The sequence below is a fragment of the Pelobates fuscus genome, chromosome 6 (assembly GCF_036172605.1).
Source record: "Pelobates fuscus isolate aPelFus1 chromosome 6, aPelFus1.pri, whole genome shotgun sequence".
In the NCBI taxonomy this organism is placed as follows: Eukaryota; Metazoa; Chordata; class Amphibia; order Anura; family Pelobatidae; genus Pelobates; species Pelobates fuscus.
The window spans coordinates 262392278-262413639 of NC_086322.1; the positions used below are offsets into that span (position 1 = coordinate 262392278).

General features: G+C 43.7%; 1 protein-coding gene across 1 annotated transcript in view; it reads right to left on the minus strand.

Annotated features, from left to right (window-relative positions):
- Positions 1–208: 208 nt before the first annotated feature.
- The window catches only part of RAB37 (RAB37, member RAS oncogene family), a 45447-nt gene continuing 24293 nt past the window's right edge, over positions 209–21362 (minus strand). Inside the window, exons 2-9 of the mRNA XM_063425433.1 lie at positions 19852–19962; positions 19244–19285; positions 16769–16835; positions 12753–12805; positions 11383–11448; positions 9907–9963; positions 9711–9787; positions 209–1595 (exon numbers count right to left, since the gene is read on the minus strand). Of these exons, the coding sequence (XP_063281503.1) occupies positions 1493–1595; positions 9711–9787; positions 9907–9963; positions 11383–11448; positions 12753–12805; positions 16769–16835; positions 19244–19285; positions 19852–19962 (576 nt within the window). The 3' untranslated portion in view covers positions 209–1492. The remainder of the gene's footprint in view (positions 1596–9710; positions 9788–9906; positions 9964–11382; positions 11449–12752; positions 12806–16768; positions 16836–19243; positions 19286–19851; positions 19963–21362) is intronic.

Consider the following 21362-nt stretch of genomic DNA (forward strand, 5'->3'; position numbering starts at 1 on the left):
GCAGAGAGGTCTGTAACGTAGCATCCTAATTATATACGAAGTAGTTTAAAGTGCTTATATAACGCAGCTTTGAAATGCAAGCAATATATGTATCCATGCCTGCATTTAATAAGATTTCCAAAGGTCTATACAGAAGTCACCTTTATAAAATATATGGAAATGTTTGTAAATAAAAAAAAAAAAAAAAAAAAAAAAAAAATAGTCTTTTGAAAAGCTTATTAAATTGAGGCCATAATTAGCGTGATTTACACGAATTACAAATTTTAGGCTTCAAGGGCTTATACAGCTGTTTACTTAAGTCAAACAAATTAGTGTATGGAGAGAACTGAAGAATTCGGTTTAGGAATATGCAGAGGAAAGAAGAGTTCTAAAATGATTTTTAGTCTTACGGAAACCTGCAGAATCTCTCTAAATTAAGCTGTACATATTGATCAGATTTTGTTAGAAATAATTCAGGGAAAGGGCAACAAAGCACCAGCTCCTTAATACTTTAATTTCAGGATCACCGCTATATCTTCCATAAGAGTGAGGGAGCAATGTCTGAATCCCTAATCTATCTCTCCATGTCCTAGATTTTTGGTAACCTGGTCCATATCAGGGCTGCAATTATGCCTTTGTTGTGATTGAAGAGGCTGGTTGTGGAGCAGTGTTAGCCCGCACTGTGTGCCCTCGTCACCCTCATTAGTAAACTCATAACATTCCTAACACTAGGAATCAGCGAACGAGTGCTCAGCTGTTCATAGTACAGGTTCTGGGGTGGAGTGTATTTACAGTGGGGGACTATAGGCGACTGAATGTAAGGGAGTCTAGATTACATACATTCGAACACTTCTGGCATTGTACCAGTTGTATATAAATATATATATGACAAAACTGTACCTTTTTACTTACATCTGAACCACAAACCTGTACATTAATACAGTTTTACTTTCATTCTATGGCTTAATAGTCTATTGCAAAATAATTTTATTACCAAAAAAAAATAATGTGCTATTGTTTTCATGACACCCCCGTCTTGTGCTGTACCTGCAGCAAATTAGGACAGATCAATCATATCAGAATGTAAAAGTAACAATACGAGACATTTTTATCTGAAATGTAAACAAAATACTCTTCGCAAAAAAATGTCCAATAAAGAGATATAAAAATAAAATAAGCACGCACGTATTTATGCCCACGCATCTAAGTTTCACTTGCATTCCCATGGCCATGTGATTTTATGTTTAGCAATTTATTGTGGCAAATTTTAAGCTCTTCTGCAGTATTCTGTTAGCTTGAGTCAAAGCGGCTGTTTCTGCTTAAGGTTCCAATGTGATTTCCAATTTTGCATGTCTGAAATTAAACTGCCATAGCAACCACTGTCGGCTGTATCTTCGTATTATGACTTCTCAGTATGCACAATAGGATTTTTCTAACAGCGATTTTGATCCATATGTAAATTTTTTGGCGTGGTTCTTGAGTACTGGACAGATGACTAAGCTTCTTGACAAAATTAAATATATTTACAGCAACTGTTTTTCACTTGCTGTTTCTCAATGTACGTATTGATCTGGAATTTGGGATCTTTCTGTTGCCTGGATCTCTGTTTCAGCTCCCTAGGACGTGCCAAAAAACAAAAGGGTAGAACAATTAAGACATTTGTTTAAATTATGGATTTGCAATATAACTCATGTAAAGGGTACACGGTATGTATACTTTAACACAGACCGGTCTTGTCTAAACAGTTTAATTTGAATTTTTTTTTTTTTTTTTTTTTTAAAAAGGGAGACAAAATTTACAACATGTGTACTAAAAGGTGAAAATTCATACCCCATGTACACCAAACACAGATTTTCTGATTATGAGTCCTTGCAGAGTTTGTGATTATGATTAGGGATCGACCGATATTGATTTATTTTTTCTTTAGAGCAGATACCGATAATCTGTTAACTTTCAGGCCGATAGGAATAGTTTATTTTTTCAAAATGGTAAATGTACAGAATATCGTCAAGTTATCGGCTAACGGTAAATGCACAAAATATACAAGCCACATGCACTGGATGCAGTGTGTTTAGACAGTGGAGCTGTGTATATTTGTGTAGTGTGTATATAATGAATGCAGGGTGTGTGTTTGTGTAGTGTGTGGTGTGTGGAATGCAGTGTGTGTATAATGTAGTGTGTATATAATGCAGTGTGTGAATTACTTTTATTTTAATTTTTAATGTTTGTTTTATTTTAATTTAATATTTATGTTTATTTTTTATATTTAATGTATTATTTTTGTTGTCCCCCCCCCCCCCCCTGCTTGTTGCCTGGCCAGGGAGCAGGGATGGGTTAATCCCTGGTGGTCCAGTGGCATTGACTTAGCAGTGGAGGGGCCCGCAGGTAGCGTTTACTCACCTCCCAGCAGCTCCTCCAGCTCCCCAGTGTAAATCTCGCAGTCTGTGTGCCACGCGGAGCGTTGCCACGGCAACCCGTGGCAATGCTCTGACGGCCGTGGGTCTCGCGAGATTTACACTGGAGGAGCTGCTGGGAGGTGAGTAAACGCTACCTGCGGGCCCCTCCACTGCTCAGTCAATGCCACTGGACCACCAGGGATTAACATATCCCCCTCCCTGGCCAGGCAACAAGCAGGACCTGGAGGTCCTAGGAGGTATTATCGGCAGTATCGGTACGTATATTGGCCGATACGGATATTACCAAAAATACCTAATAATCGGCAAAACTGATAATCAGTCGATCCATAATTATGATTTCCAAAATTCTCTCCAATCTGAATTTACCATTATTAAAATATGATTAGCTATGGCCCAAGAGTCAATAACTGAGCTTTACTTAAGGAGGGCAAAACATACCATTTAAATACACAGAATATCAGCTATATAAAAGAACTATTTTACTTTATAGAACTGCCATTATCTGTATTTTCTGGTCATTGACCAATATCTATATTCTACGCTGGACTTTAATTCGTAAAAAAAAACAACAAGACAAAAAAAAAAAAAAAAACAAGTCAATTCAAACCCAATGGTGTTTGCCTACCGGAGGCTAGAATTATCTTGTGGCTCTAAAACTCCAAGGGCTCTAATAATTAGCTATATTTGATGAATTTTTAGTTCTTGAGAAAATAAAAACCCAAAACCAAAAAAAAACACATTTAGATCTATAGTATGGTTTACAGCCTTTACATCTTAATCCCAGATGCCTCCTTCCTGCTGTTTAAGGTACTGCAGTGTCAAAGTTGTGTCACAAGCCATTATATTTCAACCACATAATTCCCTTTATGCCAGACAGATCAGAGTTTAGGATTAGCTATATAGTTTTTCACCTTAATCCCACTCAATCGGTTACTGTCTCCCAGCCCATAATGTTGGTCCAGTAATACAGTTATTCCAGTTATCACAGGAAAGCTTTCTGAAGTGGAGTTGTAGTTCAACTTCCAGAAACCTTTGCTATGCCCATAAAGCACTCACAATTGAAAGTTACTTTCTCCCAGGGGCTGGTTTAGGTTAATGCAGCTCGGGGGTGGAGTATAGCTAGTTAAATAGCAGCCATCTTAGAGAGTGGCCAGTTTAATCTGAGCCTCACTTACCTGTTAGTTGTAGCAGGTCAGCGAGGTTCTTCTTTTCTTGTAGGTCCATGGCGTCGCTGGAGGAGATCCTCGCTGGAGTTTGGGAGGCAGTGAAGGACAGAGGTCTGGCATGGCTCAACGAGCAGCTGGGTGCAGCTGTTCCCCCTCTGGCGGCATCCGAGTGAAGACCAGCGCGGAGGACGAGACCGCCCCAGCAGCTAAACCCTGGTGTGGCGCCTGCGGCTCGACGTCGGAGGAATCCATCGACACGTGGCAGGGGGACAGCCGACAAAGGAGTGGGTCTCGGCCGGAGGAGCCGGGAGTGCGGCCAGCACCGGACAGGCGCGGCGCTAGTCGAGCGAGGACGGCCATAAAGCAGAGGCAGTCAGTGAGGAGTGTGCCCTGCAACATGGCGGCGGGCAGATGATCTGCACAGGAAGCTACTACCAGCACGGCCGGGTCGGCGGAGACCAGGAGAGGAGTCCCGGTGAGTCTGCCACCAGGGGCATTGCTGAGGGACAGGGGGGTGGTGGGGCTGCTGGCTTCTCCTCACAGGCGGTCCCCCAGATGGCAAGGGGTGGCCTGGTCAGTGTTACCACTACAGAGGCGGCATTGGTGGGGGCCAGGAGCGGGTTTGGAAGCAGAGGGGATGGGGGAGTGCAGCAGGGGTAGTCAGACCACACAGAGGGCGGCAGGGGACAAGGGACAACGCAAACTGCCAGGTTGGGGAGGAAGGATCATTTTCAAGCGGGGCGGCCAATAAGGGGTCAGGCACGACTGGTAGGGGAGAGTCTCAGGGGCCAGCAGAGGATGATGAGGTCATGAGTGACAGAAGCAGGTGGGAGGGCCCTTCAGGCTGCTCCCTAGGACAAGAAAGGTGCCAGGAGGGAATGCAGTGGGGAGCGGCACAGTGACAGCGTCAGGCGCAGTGGAGAGGCAGTGGAGCAGGGACAGGAGCCCATCACAATGCAGGCGCAGAGTGTCAAGGTCCAGTTACAGGGAAAGGTGGGGGAGGTCCGGTTCCAGGGATAGGAGGATGAGAAGTCGGCGCAGCGCATCTGGATCATCAGACAGGAGTTTCCAGGATCAGCGGCATAACACACACACACACAGCAGGGAAGGTCGGGCGGCAAGGCGGAGCGAAGTTGGGATGAAGGACAGGAGCGTAGGGAGGAAGGGCGGGTAGAGATTCATCCGAGCAGACTACCCAGGTTATCTTCTCCCTACAGGTCACGGAGTAATACACCTACGGTCCTAAGGCGGGACCAAGCGGACAGGAGTCGGCGGCAACTAGATGCTCTGTGCCTGGCAAGGCGGACGGAAGGACAGCGCCCCCGTGGTCTGACGCGGCTGGTGGCACAGGCGGTGAGCCCATAAGTGCACCACACATTTCTTTAGGCTGTTTAAAATAGTTTTTAGAGTCGTGGTCGGGGGAAGGGGAGTCACCGCAGTTCAGTAGGGTGTGGTCTCCAGAGGAGAGGAGGAGGAGAAAAGGTGGAGATATATCGCAAGATACCAAAGACCTTCGGGAACTGGCTTAGGACCTTTTGTATCCTAGCAAGCGTAATTGGGGAAAAGCGCCCGGATCGTTGTTCACAGCTTTTCTGTTACCGGGACGGAATAGGGGACGCATAATCGGACGTACGGGGGATTGGCGTGGTGGAAGTAAGACGAGCAGTTTCGCAACGGCTGGTGGCGAATCCCAACATGCGATGGGACCAAATGGACCTGCCATTATGGATGAGGCTTATGATGGCGCAGAAAAATGCGACATTTCCAGGGACAGCCGGCACGGCCACGGGGGGCGCGGTGTCAGCTGGACAGAAGAAGGGTTTTCAGCTGGTCATAACGAGGGTCAATGCAAGTTGGGAGTTTCGTGTAGATTTAGACACGAGTGTTCCGGTTGCGGCGGGAATCATGTCGCCAACAGATGCTTCAAGAAAGGCAAGCCTAGCGCAGGAGGGGGAACCGCCGGGGGGAACAACCCCCGTGGCTGCATCACCAGTGAAGGTAGGCACGATGTTGCCTTGGCTAAGGCAATATGTTAACCAGGATGATGCTCGTTTCTTATGGCAGGGATTTGTGGAAGGCTTTACTATCCCCTTTAAAGCAAAGGTACTTTAAGTGCGAATCTCAAGTCCGTTAGGGAGCACCCACGGCTGGTTCGGGAGAAGTTAAGCAAGGAAGTCCAATTGGGGAGGATGGCGGGCAGTTTCCTTCCCTGCCATTAGCAGATCTGCGGGTGTCTCCTCTGGAGGTGGTCCCCAAGAAGGAAACCGGTAAGTTCAGTTTGATTTATCACTTATCGGCCCTGTGCTCCGTATCCTGCAGTCGAGCTGTCGAGCTGGTGCGGAAAGCGGGGCACTGATGGCGAAGGTAGATGTGGAAGCAGCATTCCGGCATCACCTCTTGTGGAGTTTCTTCGAGGGGGGGGGGGGGGGGGGGTTGTGGACCTATATTTACCGATGGACTGTTCCATATCATGTGCCTATTTCGAAAAGTTTAGTACGTTTTTGGAATGGGTTGTACGTCGGGCGTCGGCGGTGCACTACCTGGACAACCTCCTATGCGTCGGCCCGTGGGATTCGGAACGGTGCGGGCAGGTATTGAATGTATTCCAGTGGGTGGCACACTCTTTCGGGGTTCCCTTGGCGAAGGACAAGACAGTAGGCCACACCACATGCATTTGTTTTTTGGGATTAGTAATTGACTCCGTGAAAGGGGAATGCAGGCTACCCATGGACAAACTGCAGAGGCTGCGGAAGTTGGTGGACGCAGTCCGGGGAGCAAGAAATGTCCTTGTAGGGAGCCTCAATTTTGCATGTAGGGTCATACCCATGAGTTTTCTGTAGACGGTTGGCTCAGGCAACGAGCGGGATGCGGCTGCAGACTCCTATCAGGGTTTCGGCGGACATGAAGGCGGATTTGGCGGTATGGGACTGGTTTTTAAGAGACTTTAACTGGAGGGTGTTTTTCAGGAACCAGCGGCATCGTCCGAAACTCTGGGGCTGTTTATGGACGCATCGGGCAGCATTGGGTTTGGGGCGTACCTGGCAGGGCAACGGTGCGCTGAGGAGTGGAGCGCAAACCCACTGATAAGGAATTTGGCGTTTTTGGAATTCTTCCCCGTAGTGGTAGCAGTGGCCTTATGGGGTTCGGAGCTGGCAAATAGAGTCGTATTCTATACCGACAACATGGCGGTGGTGCAGGCAATCAACAGTCTGTCGGCATCCTTGTCCCCGGTGGTACGTTTATTGCGGCAGCTAGTACTTCTCTGTATGTATGTATGTATATATATATGTATGTATGTATATATGTATGTATATGTATATATATATATATATATATATATATATATATATATATATATATATATATATATATATATATATATATATATATATATATATATATATATATATATATATATATATATATATATATATATATATATATATATATATATATATATATATATATATATATATATATATATATATATATATATATATATATATATATATATATATATATATATATATATATATATATATATATATATATATATATATATATATAGTGTTCAGGGCTAGGCACATTCCGGGGCTTTCAAATGACGTGGCTGATGTGCGAACGTTTTCGGGAAGCGGCACCAGATGCGCAGACACAGGGACAGGCTTGCTGGACAAGATGTGGCAACTTGGGATGTCCTGCTTGGGGAGTATATAAATTAATTGGCACCGAGCACATGGTATTCGTATGTTAAGGTTTGGGAAGAAACGGTAGACCAGGTGGGGGATCTCCGAGGGTCACCGATTGGACGTGCTTTTGAAGATACTGTGTAGTTTGTTTGGAAAACGCACCGCCATCCATGGTGGACAGACATATGTCGGATACAAGGAGACCGGTGTCGTTTGCGGTATTACAAGGGTTGGTGGAGACGATGCCCAAGATAGGTCTTTCACCATTCGAGGTGGCGTTCTCGGGGGCGTTTCGGATCGGGGAGTTGGTTAGTGCGAACAAGGCGGGGATTGGTGGGTTACAGCTCAAAGACGTGGCGGTAGGTACTGACAGGGTGCGCATAAGGCTGGGCTGATCCAAGACTGACATTTTTGGCAAGGGTTGTTCGGTGGTGGTGTTTGAATTGCCGGGGTCCGCCCGGTGGCTTGCGGAGCACTTGGAACTTCGCCCAACGACCGAGGGTTGATTTTTCGTACACGCCAACGGCACAGTCGCCTTTTTTAGTTCGTAAGGGTCTTTCGTTTGGGCTTACAGAAGCTGGGCTTGGAGCCCATGCAGTTCGGAACGCACTCGTTCCGTATTGGGGCGGCAACGGAAGCGGCACACCTGGGTTTGGGGCAGGAACGGATCAAGCGGATAGGGAGATGGGAATACATACGGTTCCGCTCGTACGTGAGGCCTGACAGGTTGGGGTTACTCGAAGGAAAGTGGGGGAAGGTAGGCAGGGGGCTCTGCCATGTTTATTTTCAGGTTAGACAGTGTGGCTAATAGGCCATTCGTACGTATACTGGGCACAGAAGAGGGCTGCAGTTAGAAGAACTGGAACACAGCTGGGCTTTCCTCTGGAGCGGGTGGCGTTATCCTGGTTCGGTTTTCGGGGGTTTAGTTGGCAGAGTTTAAGTAGCGTATTGTTTAGTAAGGTCACGGGAAGGACTGTCCCAGATATGGTTGTGGTTCACAGCTGGGGGTGGGGGGGAGGTGGGGGTTTCAGGAAGGCATTACTCAGGCCCTGTTCAAATGTGGTTGGGGGGGGTCAAGTCATGCGCTGTGGCAGAACATGGCATGGTAAATTTAGAATTTTGGTGGAAGTGGACAGGCCAATGTCTAGGCTGGAGTAGGCCTGAGTGAAATAAGTGTTGGTAGGTTCGAGCTCTTCGGTGGCTACGAAACTGGGGGTGTAGGGGTGTCTTGGTACACCCCTACAGTTAACCTTATGGATCTGGGGCCTCTTTGGTAGGCCGTGTGTTATAAGTTAAAGGGACACTATAGTGTCAGGAAAACCGCTTGGTTTTCCCGACATCATGGTACCCTGAAGGTGCCCCCCCACCCTCAGGGTCCCCCTCCTGTGGTACTGGAGGGGTTAAAACCCCTTCAGCTTCTCACCCTTTTCCCCCGCCGGGCTCCATTACCTCTCCTCCCCCGCCGACGTCGGCATCCTGGTCTGACGTCACCGGCGCCGAATTTTTCAATGCTTTCCTATGGACGCTCTGCGTGATTGAGGCATAATATGCCTCAATCATTGCCGATGCGCCTCTAGTGGCTGTCCGGAAGACAGCCACTAGAGGCTGGCTTAACCCCAGATGTAAACATAGCAGTTTCTCAGACACTGCTATGTTTAAATCAGGCAGGGTTAACCCTGGAGGGACCTGACACCCAGACCACTATATTGAGCTGAAGTGGTCTGGGTGACTATAGTGTCCCTTTAAGTATTATTAGGATGTTATTTTATTGTTAAAGTGGTAGGGTCATTGTGCGGGAGGATAGTAACATAATGGACAGAGACATTTAAAAAAGCTGTGGACTTTATACTCCAACAGTATAAACGGTGTCTGTGTCTTATTTAGTTTGAGGTTTTATATAGCACATGCCGAATAACGACTGTGCACATGTCAAGACTGGTAGGTTATTTAAATTTGAAAGGGGTCACACTTTTAGGAAAATGTGTTATACAATTTTAAGACATTCATTTGCTGGATTCAAATTTTCTAAGCAGCTGTAACTGGGGGCATTTTCAAACCACAGTTTCTCAGGGTAACAGCTTAAAGGAACACTCCAAGCACCATTACTACAGCATGGTGTACTGTCCCACACTCCCTAAATGCCACTGTGTCTGTCCGTGGCGTCTTGACAAAGCTATGTACAAAAATATAGAATAAAAAAAATAAAAACAAAATGACAAAGCCTTTTATTAAGATTGTTAAACTGTCTACTAAAAAGCATGCAGCAATTATGTACCAGAAAAGAATAAAAACCTTATATGTCCAATTCTTATGTTGAGTAAGTCTGTGCCACGAGATTAAAATAAATCATTGGACAAAGTGCAGAGGAACAATAGTATCCAGAGCAGTTTACAGTACACATAGTTTTAAAAGTAAATATATAGAATATATAGATAGCCTAGTAATGATCTAACACTCACTTTGCAACAGCCGTAAATGCCAGGTCTACATTCATGCCAGTCTTCGCACTGGTTTCCATGAAGGGAATTCCATACTCCTGGATATTGGTAGAGCGAGAAAACAAAAACAGGATTTAACAAAATATGTTGAAAAAACTACATACAGTCATGATGTCACCCAGCATTATAAAGAACTCCATATAATATGACCTCTAACCTTTGCCAGTGCCTCTCCGTCCTCTTTTCTGATGACCCGTGCACCAGACACGTCATTCTGTAACCAAATAAAGGGATTTCTCAAATTATGAAAAAATTAAAAATGTGTCAAAGGGGGCCATGCAGGGATAGACTGGCTAACCAGGAGATTTCCTGGTGAGACCCTCATACCTGGGGCCAGGCAATGCTGTGTAGGAGAAACCAGACTGCCATTGCTTCCTTGCAATTTGGAGACAATGTGAAAGGCTGACGGAATTTCTGACATCACATCCCGGCAGCTGCATTTCTGGCAAGAGGAGTGCTAGAGCAAGCTGTATTGGCACAACTAGGTAGTGTAATGTTTACTGTGAGTCTGCAGTGAGTGTGTGGGTCAGTGAGTGCGCGTGTGTGGACAACCGAGAGATTGTTAAGTCATATGGGAGACCTCATTTCCCCTCTCTGGTCCTTTTCATTGCCCTTCTCCCTTGAGGTTGTAACCTGTGATCCACTCTGTGCCTTTTGTAATGCTAGCTTTTCACCCTGTTTCTTTATGATAGGTCTTATTTTTAATCAGGAAACATATATACACATATATACATACACACACACACATACATTTAACTAGCCCAACACACACGGCCAACTCCACAAATATACATCACACGCAGCCAATCCCCACACATACACAACCACTCTTGGTCATCCACCGCATAATCACACAGCCAGTACACATCCCACTATGATGAATTAATTAGGAGGGGAGCAAGGAGGGGCAACGAGGAGACCCCTCTTTAATTCTTGCACTGGGGCCACATGGTCATTACGGTTTTAACTCTTGACCTCTGCTGCTTATGACACAGTCAGACACTCATTCCTTCTGGAAACCCTCCACACATAGACCATCTTTTCCTGGTTCTCCCAGCATCCCTTTAGCTTCTGATTTACTGGTACCAGATAGTGGCAAATTGTTTGGTCTTTATTTTTTTTTTTATTTTAAACTGGGTTTGAACATGTGATGGGATGAACAAGAGCTTTGTTTGTTCACAGGCTACTTAGTCCCTTTAAGGATTTCACTTTGTGTGAATTTAAAATTATGCAAATAATTTCCATACAGAAAGGAATACATGTGGCTCATTATGCAGTGCCTATTCATTGCAGATGAGAATCGTTTGCAAATTATATAAGCAGAGGTTATGTAGGAATGAGTTGGCATGGAATGACATTCTTTGCTAATGATCTTTTTGTAAATAGAAAAAAAAATAAAAAAAGGGGAAAATACAATGTAATAACTTTAAATTACGTTTTCTACTAGTGTAAAATTAATCTTCAGAATTAGAGTCATAATCAGAATGACGTTCTAGCAGTTTATGTATAGGTTTATTTATAAGCAGGTTATTCCATTTAATCCACTGCTCTTACAGAGCTTCAGGAACTAAACCCTACAGCTAATCTGAATGGTGGAATGATATTGTTAAAGTTTTCAGGAAACGACACATACCTTGTTGCCTAGCAGCATGAGAACCACATCCTTGTGAGCATATTCTTCAACCTCTGAGAGCCAGGCCTACAAAAAATAAAAAAATTCAACATAGATTTAATAGTACAGCAAGCAAGCCTGCACCTGCCACTGCTTTTAGTACTTTATTTTTACTTTCCTCACTGAAAAAATATATAAATAATAATCATAATAATAATATATCCCTTCTCTGAAACAAACACACACTATTGAGTCAAATATTGATATTAATAGTGTCAACTTTTGTTTGCTGAAATCCTCCATTTTCTCTTTTTAAAATTTATATTAAGGGGACACTAGAGTCACCAGAACAACTACAGCTTAATGTAATTCTGGTGAGTATGGTTAGTCCCTGCAGCATTCTTGCTGTAAACACTGCCTTTTCAGACAAAAGGCAGTGTCTACATTGCTCCCTAGGGACAGCCCCAGTAGCCACTCCTCTGATTGTCACCGGAGGTGCTTCCTGGGGCAGTGCTGCAGTGTGCAGCAATGGCGTTCTTCTCCATGCTCTGTAAGCTGATGCGGATGGGGCAAGCCAGTGTTTGGCCCTGCGATGATGTCCGTAATCCAATGATTTTCCTATGGGAAAGCATTGGATTGGCTGTGATAATGTCAGCCAATGAGGCCGACGGGAGGCAGGGCCAGCACATTTCTGAGGCACTAGAAATAACTTTTAACTTTTTAAGGTAAGGGGGGCAAGCAACCTAAATCGTTGTTTTAGCACTTTAGCATCAGTGTCAGGAACACAAAAATTTATTCCTGACCCAATAGTGTTCCTTAAAACATTTAGTATATCTATCTATATATCTCTATATCTATATCTCAATGTATCCAGTTCAGACAGAATCAAGGAGAGGATCAAACATTGCGAATGAAGAAATTCAAAGATTGTCTCGCCTCTCCTCCTCACTGTATGCTTGCTCTTTTCAGACCGCCAGACAGAGCTAATTTTAAGCAAGTAATCTTTCGCACATTACAAATCTACAATCTAAATATACTGATAAGTAAACATTACTAAAAATCCTGGGAAATGATAGCTAAAAGGAAATCCTAGCTGGAGGCAAGATATCCCTTTTCTGCAAATCACCCGTCTCTACAGTGTCTGTAGTGAGTTCTGGCCAGAGCAGAAAGTAACTCAGGTAATCATAGACCTTCACTTCATGACCGTAATTGGCTTATAATAGAAATCATAGTAGTGCTTCCTGGGAGTTACAGGAGAACTGTAACAAGTCAAAAAAAAAATAAAAAAAAAAAATTATATATATATTTATTAAAAAAAGAAATGAATAAACCTAATGTGTCTGCATAGAGTTTCCCTTTTGTTTGGAATTTTTACATACATGTGTACTTACCCGGATGTTCTGAAATGAGGTTTTACTGGTGATGTCATATAAAAGGAGCAGAGCTGGAAGCAAAAAATAAAATAAAAACAAATTATAAGCCATCAGCCAAGGAAACACACGGATCTATTTACTAAAGTCACAGTATTTAAAGGATTAGGACAACCCTTTTCGTGACAATGTGTCACTAGCCTCATAATGCACTACTGGGCAATATTGACTTTGCCCACACCCTTATATTTAATGGGATACAATAGAAAAAAAAAATATTTTGAATCCAGTGCAAGGCAATGTCCTCCTAGCTTAGAGTCTATGCACAGTCGGTCTCTCCACATCATCTATAGTCCAACCAGGTGCTTCTCAGAGAAGCTATTGATTGGACCATTTCACCAGCACAAAGCACATGTGCTGTGCTGGTGAGGGTAGGGCTCTAAGGGAGAAAAAATAAATAAATAATATACACACACAAAAAAAGGCAAAGTTAAAAACGAAGGGAGGCAGGGAGAAGACACTAAAGCTTCTCCTTACAGTAGCTCATTAGCATCATGGAGAGGGGGATTAATGAATGTACCCACCTGTGGCGACAATAACCTTGCCACTGGGTTTTGGAGGGGCCTGTTTGCCAGCCTTCTGCCTCAGGATTATGGCCCATATACTAAAACTTTGTTTTCTCCCAGTAAAGAGGCTTGTTCGTGTCTTTTTACCATGTGGTTCAGTAAATGGAATTTACCAAACAAACTACTGAACAGCCAGACCACATGCAAGGGGAGTGTGCAGCCAATTTACCTCCCAGGCTAATAGACGAACAGCTGGGTGGTCGCCGTTCGTATAGTCAAACACGTGGCGGTGGCCATCTTGTTTAGTCGAACGTGGTCAGCTGTGTTTTGCCGACAAGCTCATGGAACTAAAATTGGACATGCGACGGCACGAACACCGCTGAACCTTACCTTCTTTGGAACTTCGACAGTAGTCGAACGGTTTTCGACAACACGAACTCCCGTTCGTGCATTTGCACAGTATGTGAATTAGGGGGAATAGACCGGCCGCACAGACCAAATCTGTGGAACTGTTTTGGGCATGTAAGCCATGCTTGCGGTCAGTCATATGTGACTTCCACCTATCTCCCGACCCCTGAACCGAATGCTATGATTGTTGTATATGTTGTTCCCATAATTATGCCCGCTAAGAAAATGTAAGTTTGATGTGAATTGAATGTATAATTTTGATGCTATGAGAAATGTATAAAAAGGTGTTTTTTCTGCTTGGGGATAATGGAGTTAATACAATATCTTGCTCAATTATCTCCCAAGCAGAGGGGAGGGTTTGTGTGCATTATTTAGGAGTTTCTAAATGTACAAGTCTTTCCTGATTGTTTTTTTTTCCAACTTTGTATCCAGTGTTCCACAAGGTCCAGGGGGGGGGGGGGGGGGGGGGGAGGCTGCATCTACACTTGGGATTGCTATATGCTGTGTACTCCCCTGGCTATAATCACTAAGCTCTTTTAAGAGCTTGTTGCTGCTTGGATCTCTGAAGGAAGAGAGGTTCACAGACAGGAACCTTGTCGTAGGTCCAGGGTTGGTAGGAGACGGTGAGACCCCAACCAAGCTGTGGCAGTTCATGGGGTCTGCAGTTCTTATGGTGTCAAGTGGAGCATCCATCAATGGAGGTACCAAGTAGGGGTGCCAGGTGATCTGTTACACCACCCAGGGCCGTCTTTAAGGAGGGGCAAAAGGGGCAGCTGCCCCGGGCCCAGTTACTCCTGGGGGCCCTAAGGCAGCTGCCCCATGGGCCCCCTGCAGCACCTGAGGTAATCAGGGGTCCCAAGCCCTTTAATACTGCTCCGGACCGGGGCCCTGTAATATGGGGGGTGGCTGACTACATACTCACAGCCCCCATCTCACACACTGCCCTGTGAGTCTCTTTGTTCCCTGGGCATGCTGGGAGGAAGTGAGGTCAGATCGCCTCCTCCCAGTAAGAACAGATCACTTCCTTCTCAGTGCCGCTGGGGAGGGGGCACACACCACACAGGGAATGCAAGCTTTGTGGGGGGGAGAGGGACTGGGGCAGCTGAATGCAGACTCCCATCAGCCAGGGCCAGCAAGCTCCCACTGGACCCCAGGAAAGCCATCCCACTGTACCCAAAAGGTAAGGAGACAGGAGGGGGGCTAAATATGCTTTGTTTTTATTCATCAGACATTACTAACACCCATGTGTTGGTGTTTGTAATGAAACACACAGGGGATAACTACATGTTAGAAATCCTAGAAGAACCTGACAGTTCCCTATTAAATATAAATAAATAAAACATTGACAAATATTTATTTTAACTATGTAAGAACAGAGTTGAGACATTATATTGGCCAAGGGTGTTGGGAGTTGCTATCCAGAAGCTGCTAGAGGGCAGAGATTAAAATATGTAAATTGACACTTATATATGTGTGTGTACATGGGTCTCAGTAAGTGTGTGTATCTAGTTGTGTGTGTGTGTGTATCTGGCTGTGTGTCAGTGTGTATGTATACCTGTGTATGTGTACTTGTGGGTCAGTGTGTATGTTTACCTTTGTGTATGTATGTGTCGGTGTGTAAGTCTCCATCTGAGTGTGTGGTAATGCATACATCCCAGCATTTTAATGCCAACTCTGCACACAAATACACTCCTACATTCTATCACTAGCACTGTACACAAATACACCCCTGCTTGTGTACCTCTGTGTATGTGTGTATCCGAGTGTGTGTACATATGTGTCGATGTGTGTGTGTGTGTGTGTGTGTGTGACTGTGCCAGTGTGTGTATGTTGATGTGTGTATCAAAGTGCATGTATCTGTGTGCCAAAGGGTGTGTATCTGTGTATGTGTATGTATATGCCAGTATGTGTCAAGGTGTTTATGTGTGTATCTGCGTATTAATGTGTATGTTTATATGTGTTAATATGTATGTACATACATCCCAGATCAAACAGAACATGGAAACACACCCATGCAAACACAAACATTACATATAAACAAACCTCTTTGCTGAAACACCAATACTACACACAAATGTACATATGCATTTAAAAGACAACACTACATCCAAACACTCCCGTGCATGCAAATGCAAACAATACATGCAAACACACCCCTTGTATTAAAACGCTAAAATTATATTAAAACATCAACTCTACAGACAAAAGCACGCCTGCATTTAAAAGCCAAGACTACAGACAAACACACACCCCTGCATTCAAACGCAAACACTTCACACAAGTACACCTCTGCATTCCAATGGTAACAGTACATACAAATACACCCCTACATCCACACACATACTCTATACAAAAACATGCTTACCTTCAAATGCACAAACACTGCTCACAAATACAACCCTGCAAGGATTATAGATCCCCAGCTGTCATAGCATCGCTTGACTTATATGAAAGATGGGGATTTCTCTTTTCTTCCCTCTTGCGATACAGGGAAGGCCTGAAAAATATTCTTGGGCACTCTATACATTAGTTCTGCTGCTTAGTTGGAGTTGAGGTTGTGATTGCATGCCCGGGAGGTGGGGGGCCAGAATCCAAGGGGCCCAGGCAAATGTTTGCCCAGGGTCCAATCAATATTAAAGACGGCCCTGACACCACCCATATCTATACTACAGCCCCCACCTGCCCCACTGGTGGAGGCAGTTATGTTGACAAGGGCATGTCTGCCCCTATTAACATTTAGCACCCACCTGATGCTATTCGAGGGGGGGGGGAAAGACAGATTTTTTTTTATTATTATTCACACTTTTTATGATCACATCTGACTGGCATTCTAGTGGCTGCAATCAGTCCTGATTTTGCGCTTTTCCTGTTCTTTATATAGAATTTGGTTACAAAAAGCATGAATTTTAAAGCCGGATGGTGCAGATTCGGTTGGGATGACTGAATTTTGACCATTTTTGGATTTAATAGCAGAATTGCCAATCCTATCGGAAATTGTCATTTCCACTTAACGGTCTTTCCACACAAAATTCTGCATTTATTAGACATGAAAGCAAGACTTACCTTGTGCATCCCTGTAATAAGCATGTGTCACACTTCGAAACCTCTCCTGGCCAGCCGTGTCCCAGATCTGGAATTTTACCAAAGTAAACACTATTGAGTTACAGTAGAATGTACGCAAGAAAAGAGCTCTGTATTATATAGCAAACTATTTATTATAGCTTATTGGACATTTCAAAAAGGTATTCTAACAATTCCCCAGCCGTTAATGTTTATGGAATGGAAATGTACAACACAAGAAATCAATGAACTGGAAATCCCCAGCATCAGCCACAAAGAATCAGAATTGGGCCCAAAAAACTTCCCCCCAAATCTTTGCCCTCATTTGCAAAGAGTGGTGTCTAATTTGGGAAATATGACTGGACTTACCAGAGTTTTTGGATTGGGTAAAGTAGCTGGTGGTATGGGAGTCAACTGAAATCAAAACTCACAGGGTTACTTACTAAAGTGAGAATTGCCAGAAATCTGAGGCAAATTCAAAGTAAATTTCAAATGTAAAGCAACACTATAGTTGTAGTTGTTATGGTGACTATAGTGTCCATTTAAGTCCAAAACCGCCTAACTTTTCAGATGCCAAAATAACAGGACTGGAGAATCCCCCAAGGCAAGTCTAAGTTTTTAAACCCACTCTAGATTCCCAGCAATTCTCACTTTAATTAATAACCATGTCAGTGTGGCATTGAGATGTTTTGGGGGGGCACTACCAGTCAATCACAATGCATGGCAGGACAGAAATTCTGACTGTGTTTTGGCTTCTTTGCTCTTATTTTAGTGATACCCAGTAAAAATTAATAGTTTACTTGGACAGTGGAAAGTGTCCTGGTTGTAATGGTTTGAGGGGGAAAACTTAAAGGGACTATTCAGTGCCAGCAAAACATAGGACCCTGCAGTGCCATGTTGCTGAAAGGGTTAAAACCCCTTCAGTGACTTACCTGAACCCAGCGCCAATGTCCCACCAGGCTGGGTCAGGCTCCGCCCACACTCCTCCCCCACCAACGTCAGCCGGCAGGGGAGACTGCATGCGCGGCAATGGCCGCACACGCATTAAACCTCACCATAGGAAAGCATTATTCAAGGCTTTCCTATAGGGATGCCGGCGACGCTGGACGTCCTCATGCATAGCATGAGGACGACCAGAGTCATTTAAAAACACTGTTCTCAGAAGGTAATTTTCCCAGTTTATAAAAAGGTGCAATAATTACACTTGCAGGGTTAATGGTGGTGGGAGTTGGCACACAGACCACTCCAATGGGAAGAAGTGGTCTGGGTGCCTGGAGTGTCCCTTTAAAGCAGTACTCCAGGCTGGAGCTAACCCAATTGTAATAAAGCATTAATATTTAAAAAAATAAATAAATTATATATTAGATTCTATTTGAAAGTGTTTCTTTACTACATTAAGTCATTAAATTCCAGGCAGCTTTAACCCAGCTCTGCCAGTGGTAAAATGCACATTGGATACAAACCTACAGAGATAAGATGTGACAATTACAGAGACCATGGATTCTCTCTCAATATGACAAACTGACAGTTTATGGTTACATTGTGTAACAAGGAAAGGCTAACTTTCTGCAGAGAATCAGTCCTCAGAGCAGGGCTTAGTCCGACTGAAAGCCAATAACTAAACTACCAACTTTACTGAACACTGCAGGTTGGGACGGAGGGACAGGGAGCTCGAAACATTGACAGTATCCAAAAAATAAATAAATAAAAAATGTTTCCTCTGTAAAATGAACTTAAACATACGTTACACACCTTTTCTCCACCTGAGGCAGAGCTAGAGGCTGCAGAAGAGGAATCCTGGAGCGGATGTCAGCAAGCCTGTTGATTTCATTTTTAATATCTAATTAAATCAAAACACCATGCTCCTCGGATCGAGTGCCGCTATCACTTCCCAGATAGCATGGATGTGGAAGCGCATCAAGTGGCTGTCAGGAAGATTTAGCCTTGCAATATAGATATTGCTCTCAGGACCCCTACACCAAGACCGCTTCATGGTGATGAAGTGGTCTGGGTGACTATAGTGTCCCTTCAAGATGTAGAATATTGCAAAAATACTTATTGCAAGAACTATACAAAATTGCACAATCAGTGGCCAGAGTAATGCATATTGCTTGCCATTTAAATTTCAACACTTTGACCTCCACAAATCCAAAGGTCTCTAAAAGTGGAAAAATAAATTTATTTTTTTTTACCCATTAGACGTTTTGATCGAATCAGGCAATGGTGACAGGTGAATTTTAACATATATAATGTGCTAGAGGGCACTTTGTGATTGTGGAAATGGAAGATATATTATAGGCAAGGAATTCAGGAGTAAGTGAAGAATATATAAAGCTCAATTGTTGGTTAACCCCTTAAGGACCAAACTTCTGGAATAAAAGGGAATCATGACGTGTCAGACATGTCATGTGTCCTTAAGGGGTTAAAACCCACTGCTTCTGTTACAATTAAAAAAAAGTGATGGCATATTATACGCACCTGTAATTTAACATTTTCTCCATCCACAGATATCACTTTATTCTATGGGTAGAGATTCATTAAAATTAGTAATGGGATTTCACAAGTTATATACATTCTATGATCATGTACACATTTAAAAAAAAAATAAAAAAATATTGCACTGAAAATAGTTTGTGGCAGTAGTATATTCGCAACAATTAAAACTGAAACATATTATAATACTCAATATCTGACTTCTGTCAGGAAACTTGGGATCTTTTCAACTCAATGCCCCCAGTTACCTTAATTATGGCTCTAAATATAGATGCAAGTGGTGGTTACTACTTGGCCAACTTTAGTAAAGTTTGAGAAGTGTAGGTACAATGGGAGACAAGTTTTTTGGTAAAAAGGTGGCAATTTCTTCTTATTTCATATTTTTATTCAAAAAGGTAAACCAGTGCAACATGAAAATTAGCATTATTCTTTTTTTCTGGTGATATACATGTTCATCTGTGATCTGTGGGAAAGTCTTTCCATTTTTTTGTTTTTAAATCAATACACAGAACAAGTAAAACCCAATATAAACATATCACATGTACTGTATTACCATATTCAGATACAAGAATATTAGGACCTATTTCTCTCACCCGGAAATCGATGCCCACAGTTGCCAGGAACGCTCCAGACAGAAATGCCCCATCTTTGAACTGGAGAAGGAAACAAGTCTTGCCAACACCAGAGTCTCCCAATAGCATAACCTGAGAAATAGTTATAAAAACGGTTACTAAACACATGATACATGAGCATCTACTTCCCATTATATCACCCCCATACTGACATTCTATGAGGGATCTCTTAGATCATGCCAGAAAAGGCGGCCATTTCTGTTCAATGCTCCGCATGGCATCTTCCTTATTAGTTTCATTGCATCTGTGGCCTTGTGTAATAAATGCCTATGTTCACCATTTTAATACTTAAAGTGGCTGCTAGTGTAGGTTAGGAATGTGCTCACATTATCCAAGCACATCCACAGTAATGCAATGATGCTGGGGGTAGTTCCAGCGGCTTTCACTAGTCAGGGATAGGCAACCTTCGGCACGCCAGATGTTGGACTACTTTCCCCATAATACTCTTACACCCATAATGATGGCAAAGCATCATGGGAGGTGTAGTCCAAAACATCTGGTGTGCCGATGGTTGCCTATGCCTGCACTAGGTCATGAAGTGGTTTCGTTACATGTGCTGTAGCTTAAAGGGACACTATAAATTAATCTGGCAAGCTCCAAAACAATGGATTTTTTAACAAAAAGGTGTTCTGTTAAAAATATATGGGTTTTTTTCCTGGCGCTTTCTATTCGCACCAAGATATTAGTTAGTGTACCTCTGTTTACCTTTTACCTTTTACAGTTTAGTGCAATAGTGCACTTTTTTGCTGCTGACATTGTGACTGACATTAGTAGTTGATTTATCAATCATGCATTGTGAGTGATTATTCTGCATCGCCCTCTGTTGACTGAATGGAAAGGAGTCAATTTACATATTGTTAGCATGCAAATTACTGCAAATAAAATACTTTTTTGCTTTTTATGGAGTTTGAAGGACTTACTTGTATTCTATATTTTGATGTATTAATTAGGATTGCTTGTTTTCACGGTTCTGTATATTTGTATTTAAAATGCATTTGTTGGAGGCGGAGCCAAGCTACTGATCGAGACGGACGCATGTCGGATGAGCTCCGACAATTACCGCCGCATTTTAGCAATATCTAACCCCTTACCTCCGCTGGCAAAACGGACCACGGGTGCTAACAGTGATCATGGGCCGCAAGCTGAAGAAGCAAAAGCCCGATAAGCCCAAAGCGGGCATGAATATAGGAGATCTACTCCGGCAGGCCCACGGTTCAGGCAGGCCCAAGATGGCTGCCGAGATGGATGAGTACTCAGACTCCTCAGAGGACTCACTACTGGGGATGGGATCCGCCGTGGCCCCTCTCCCACCGCGGCCCCAGACAGCTCCAAAGACCACTGATTCAGCTCCGGTGACAAATGCCACCCTGAAGGAGCTACTACACAGCCTCCAGCTCACCCTGCAAGCCGACATGGCCTCACTCAGAGCAGACCTAACGGGCCTGGTAGGCCGCTTGGGGACGGTGGAGACG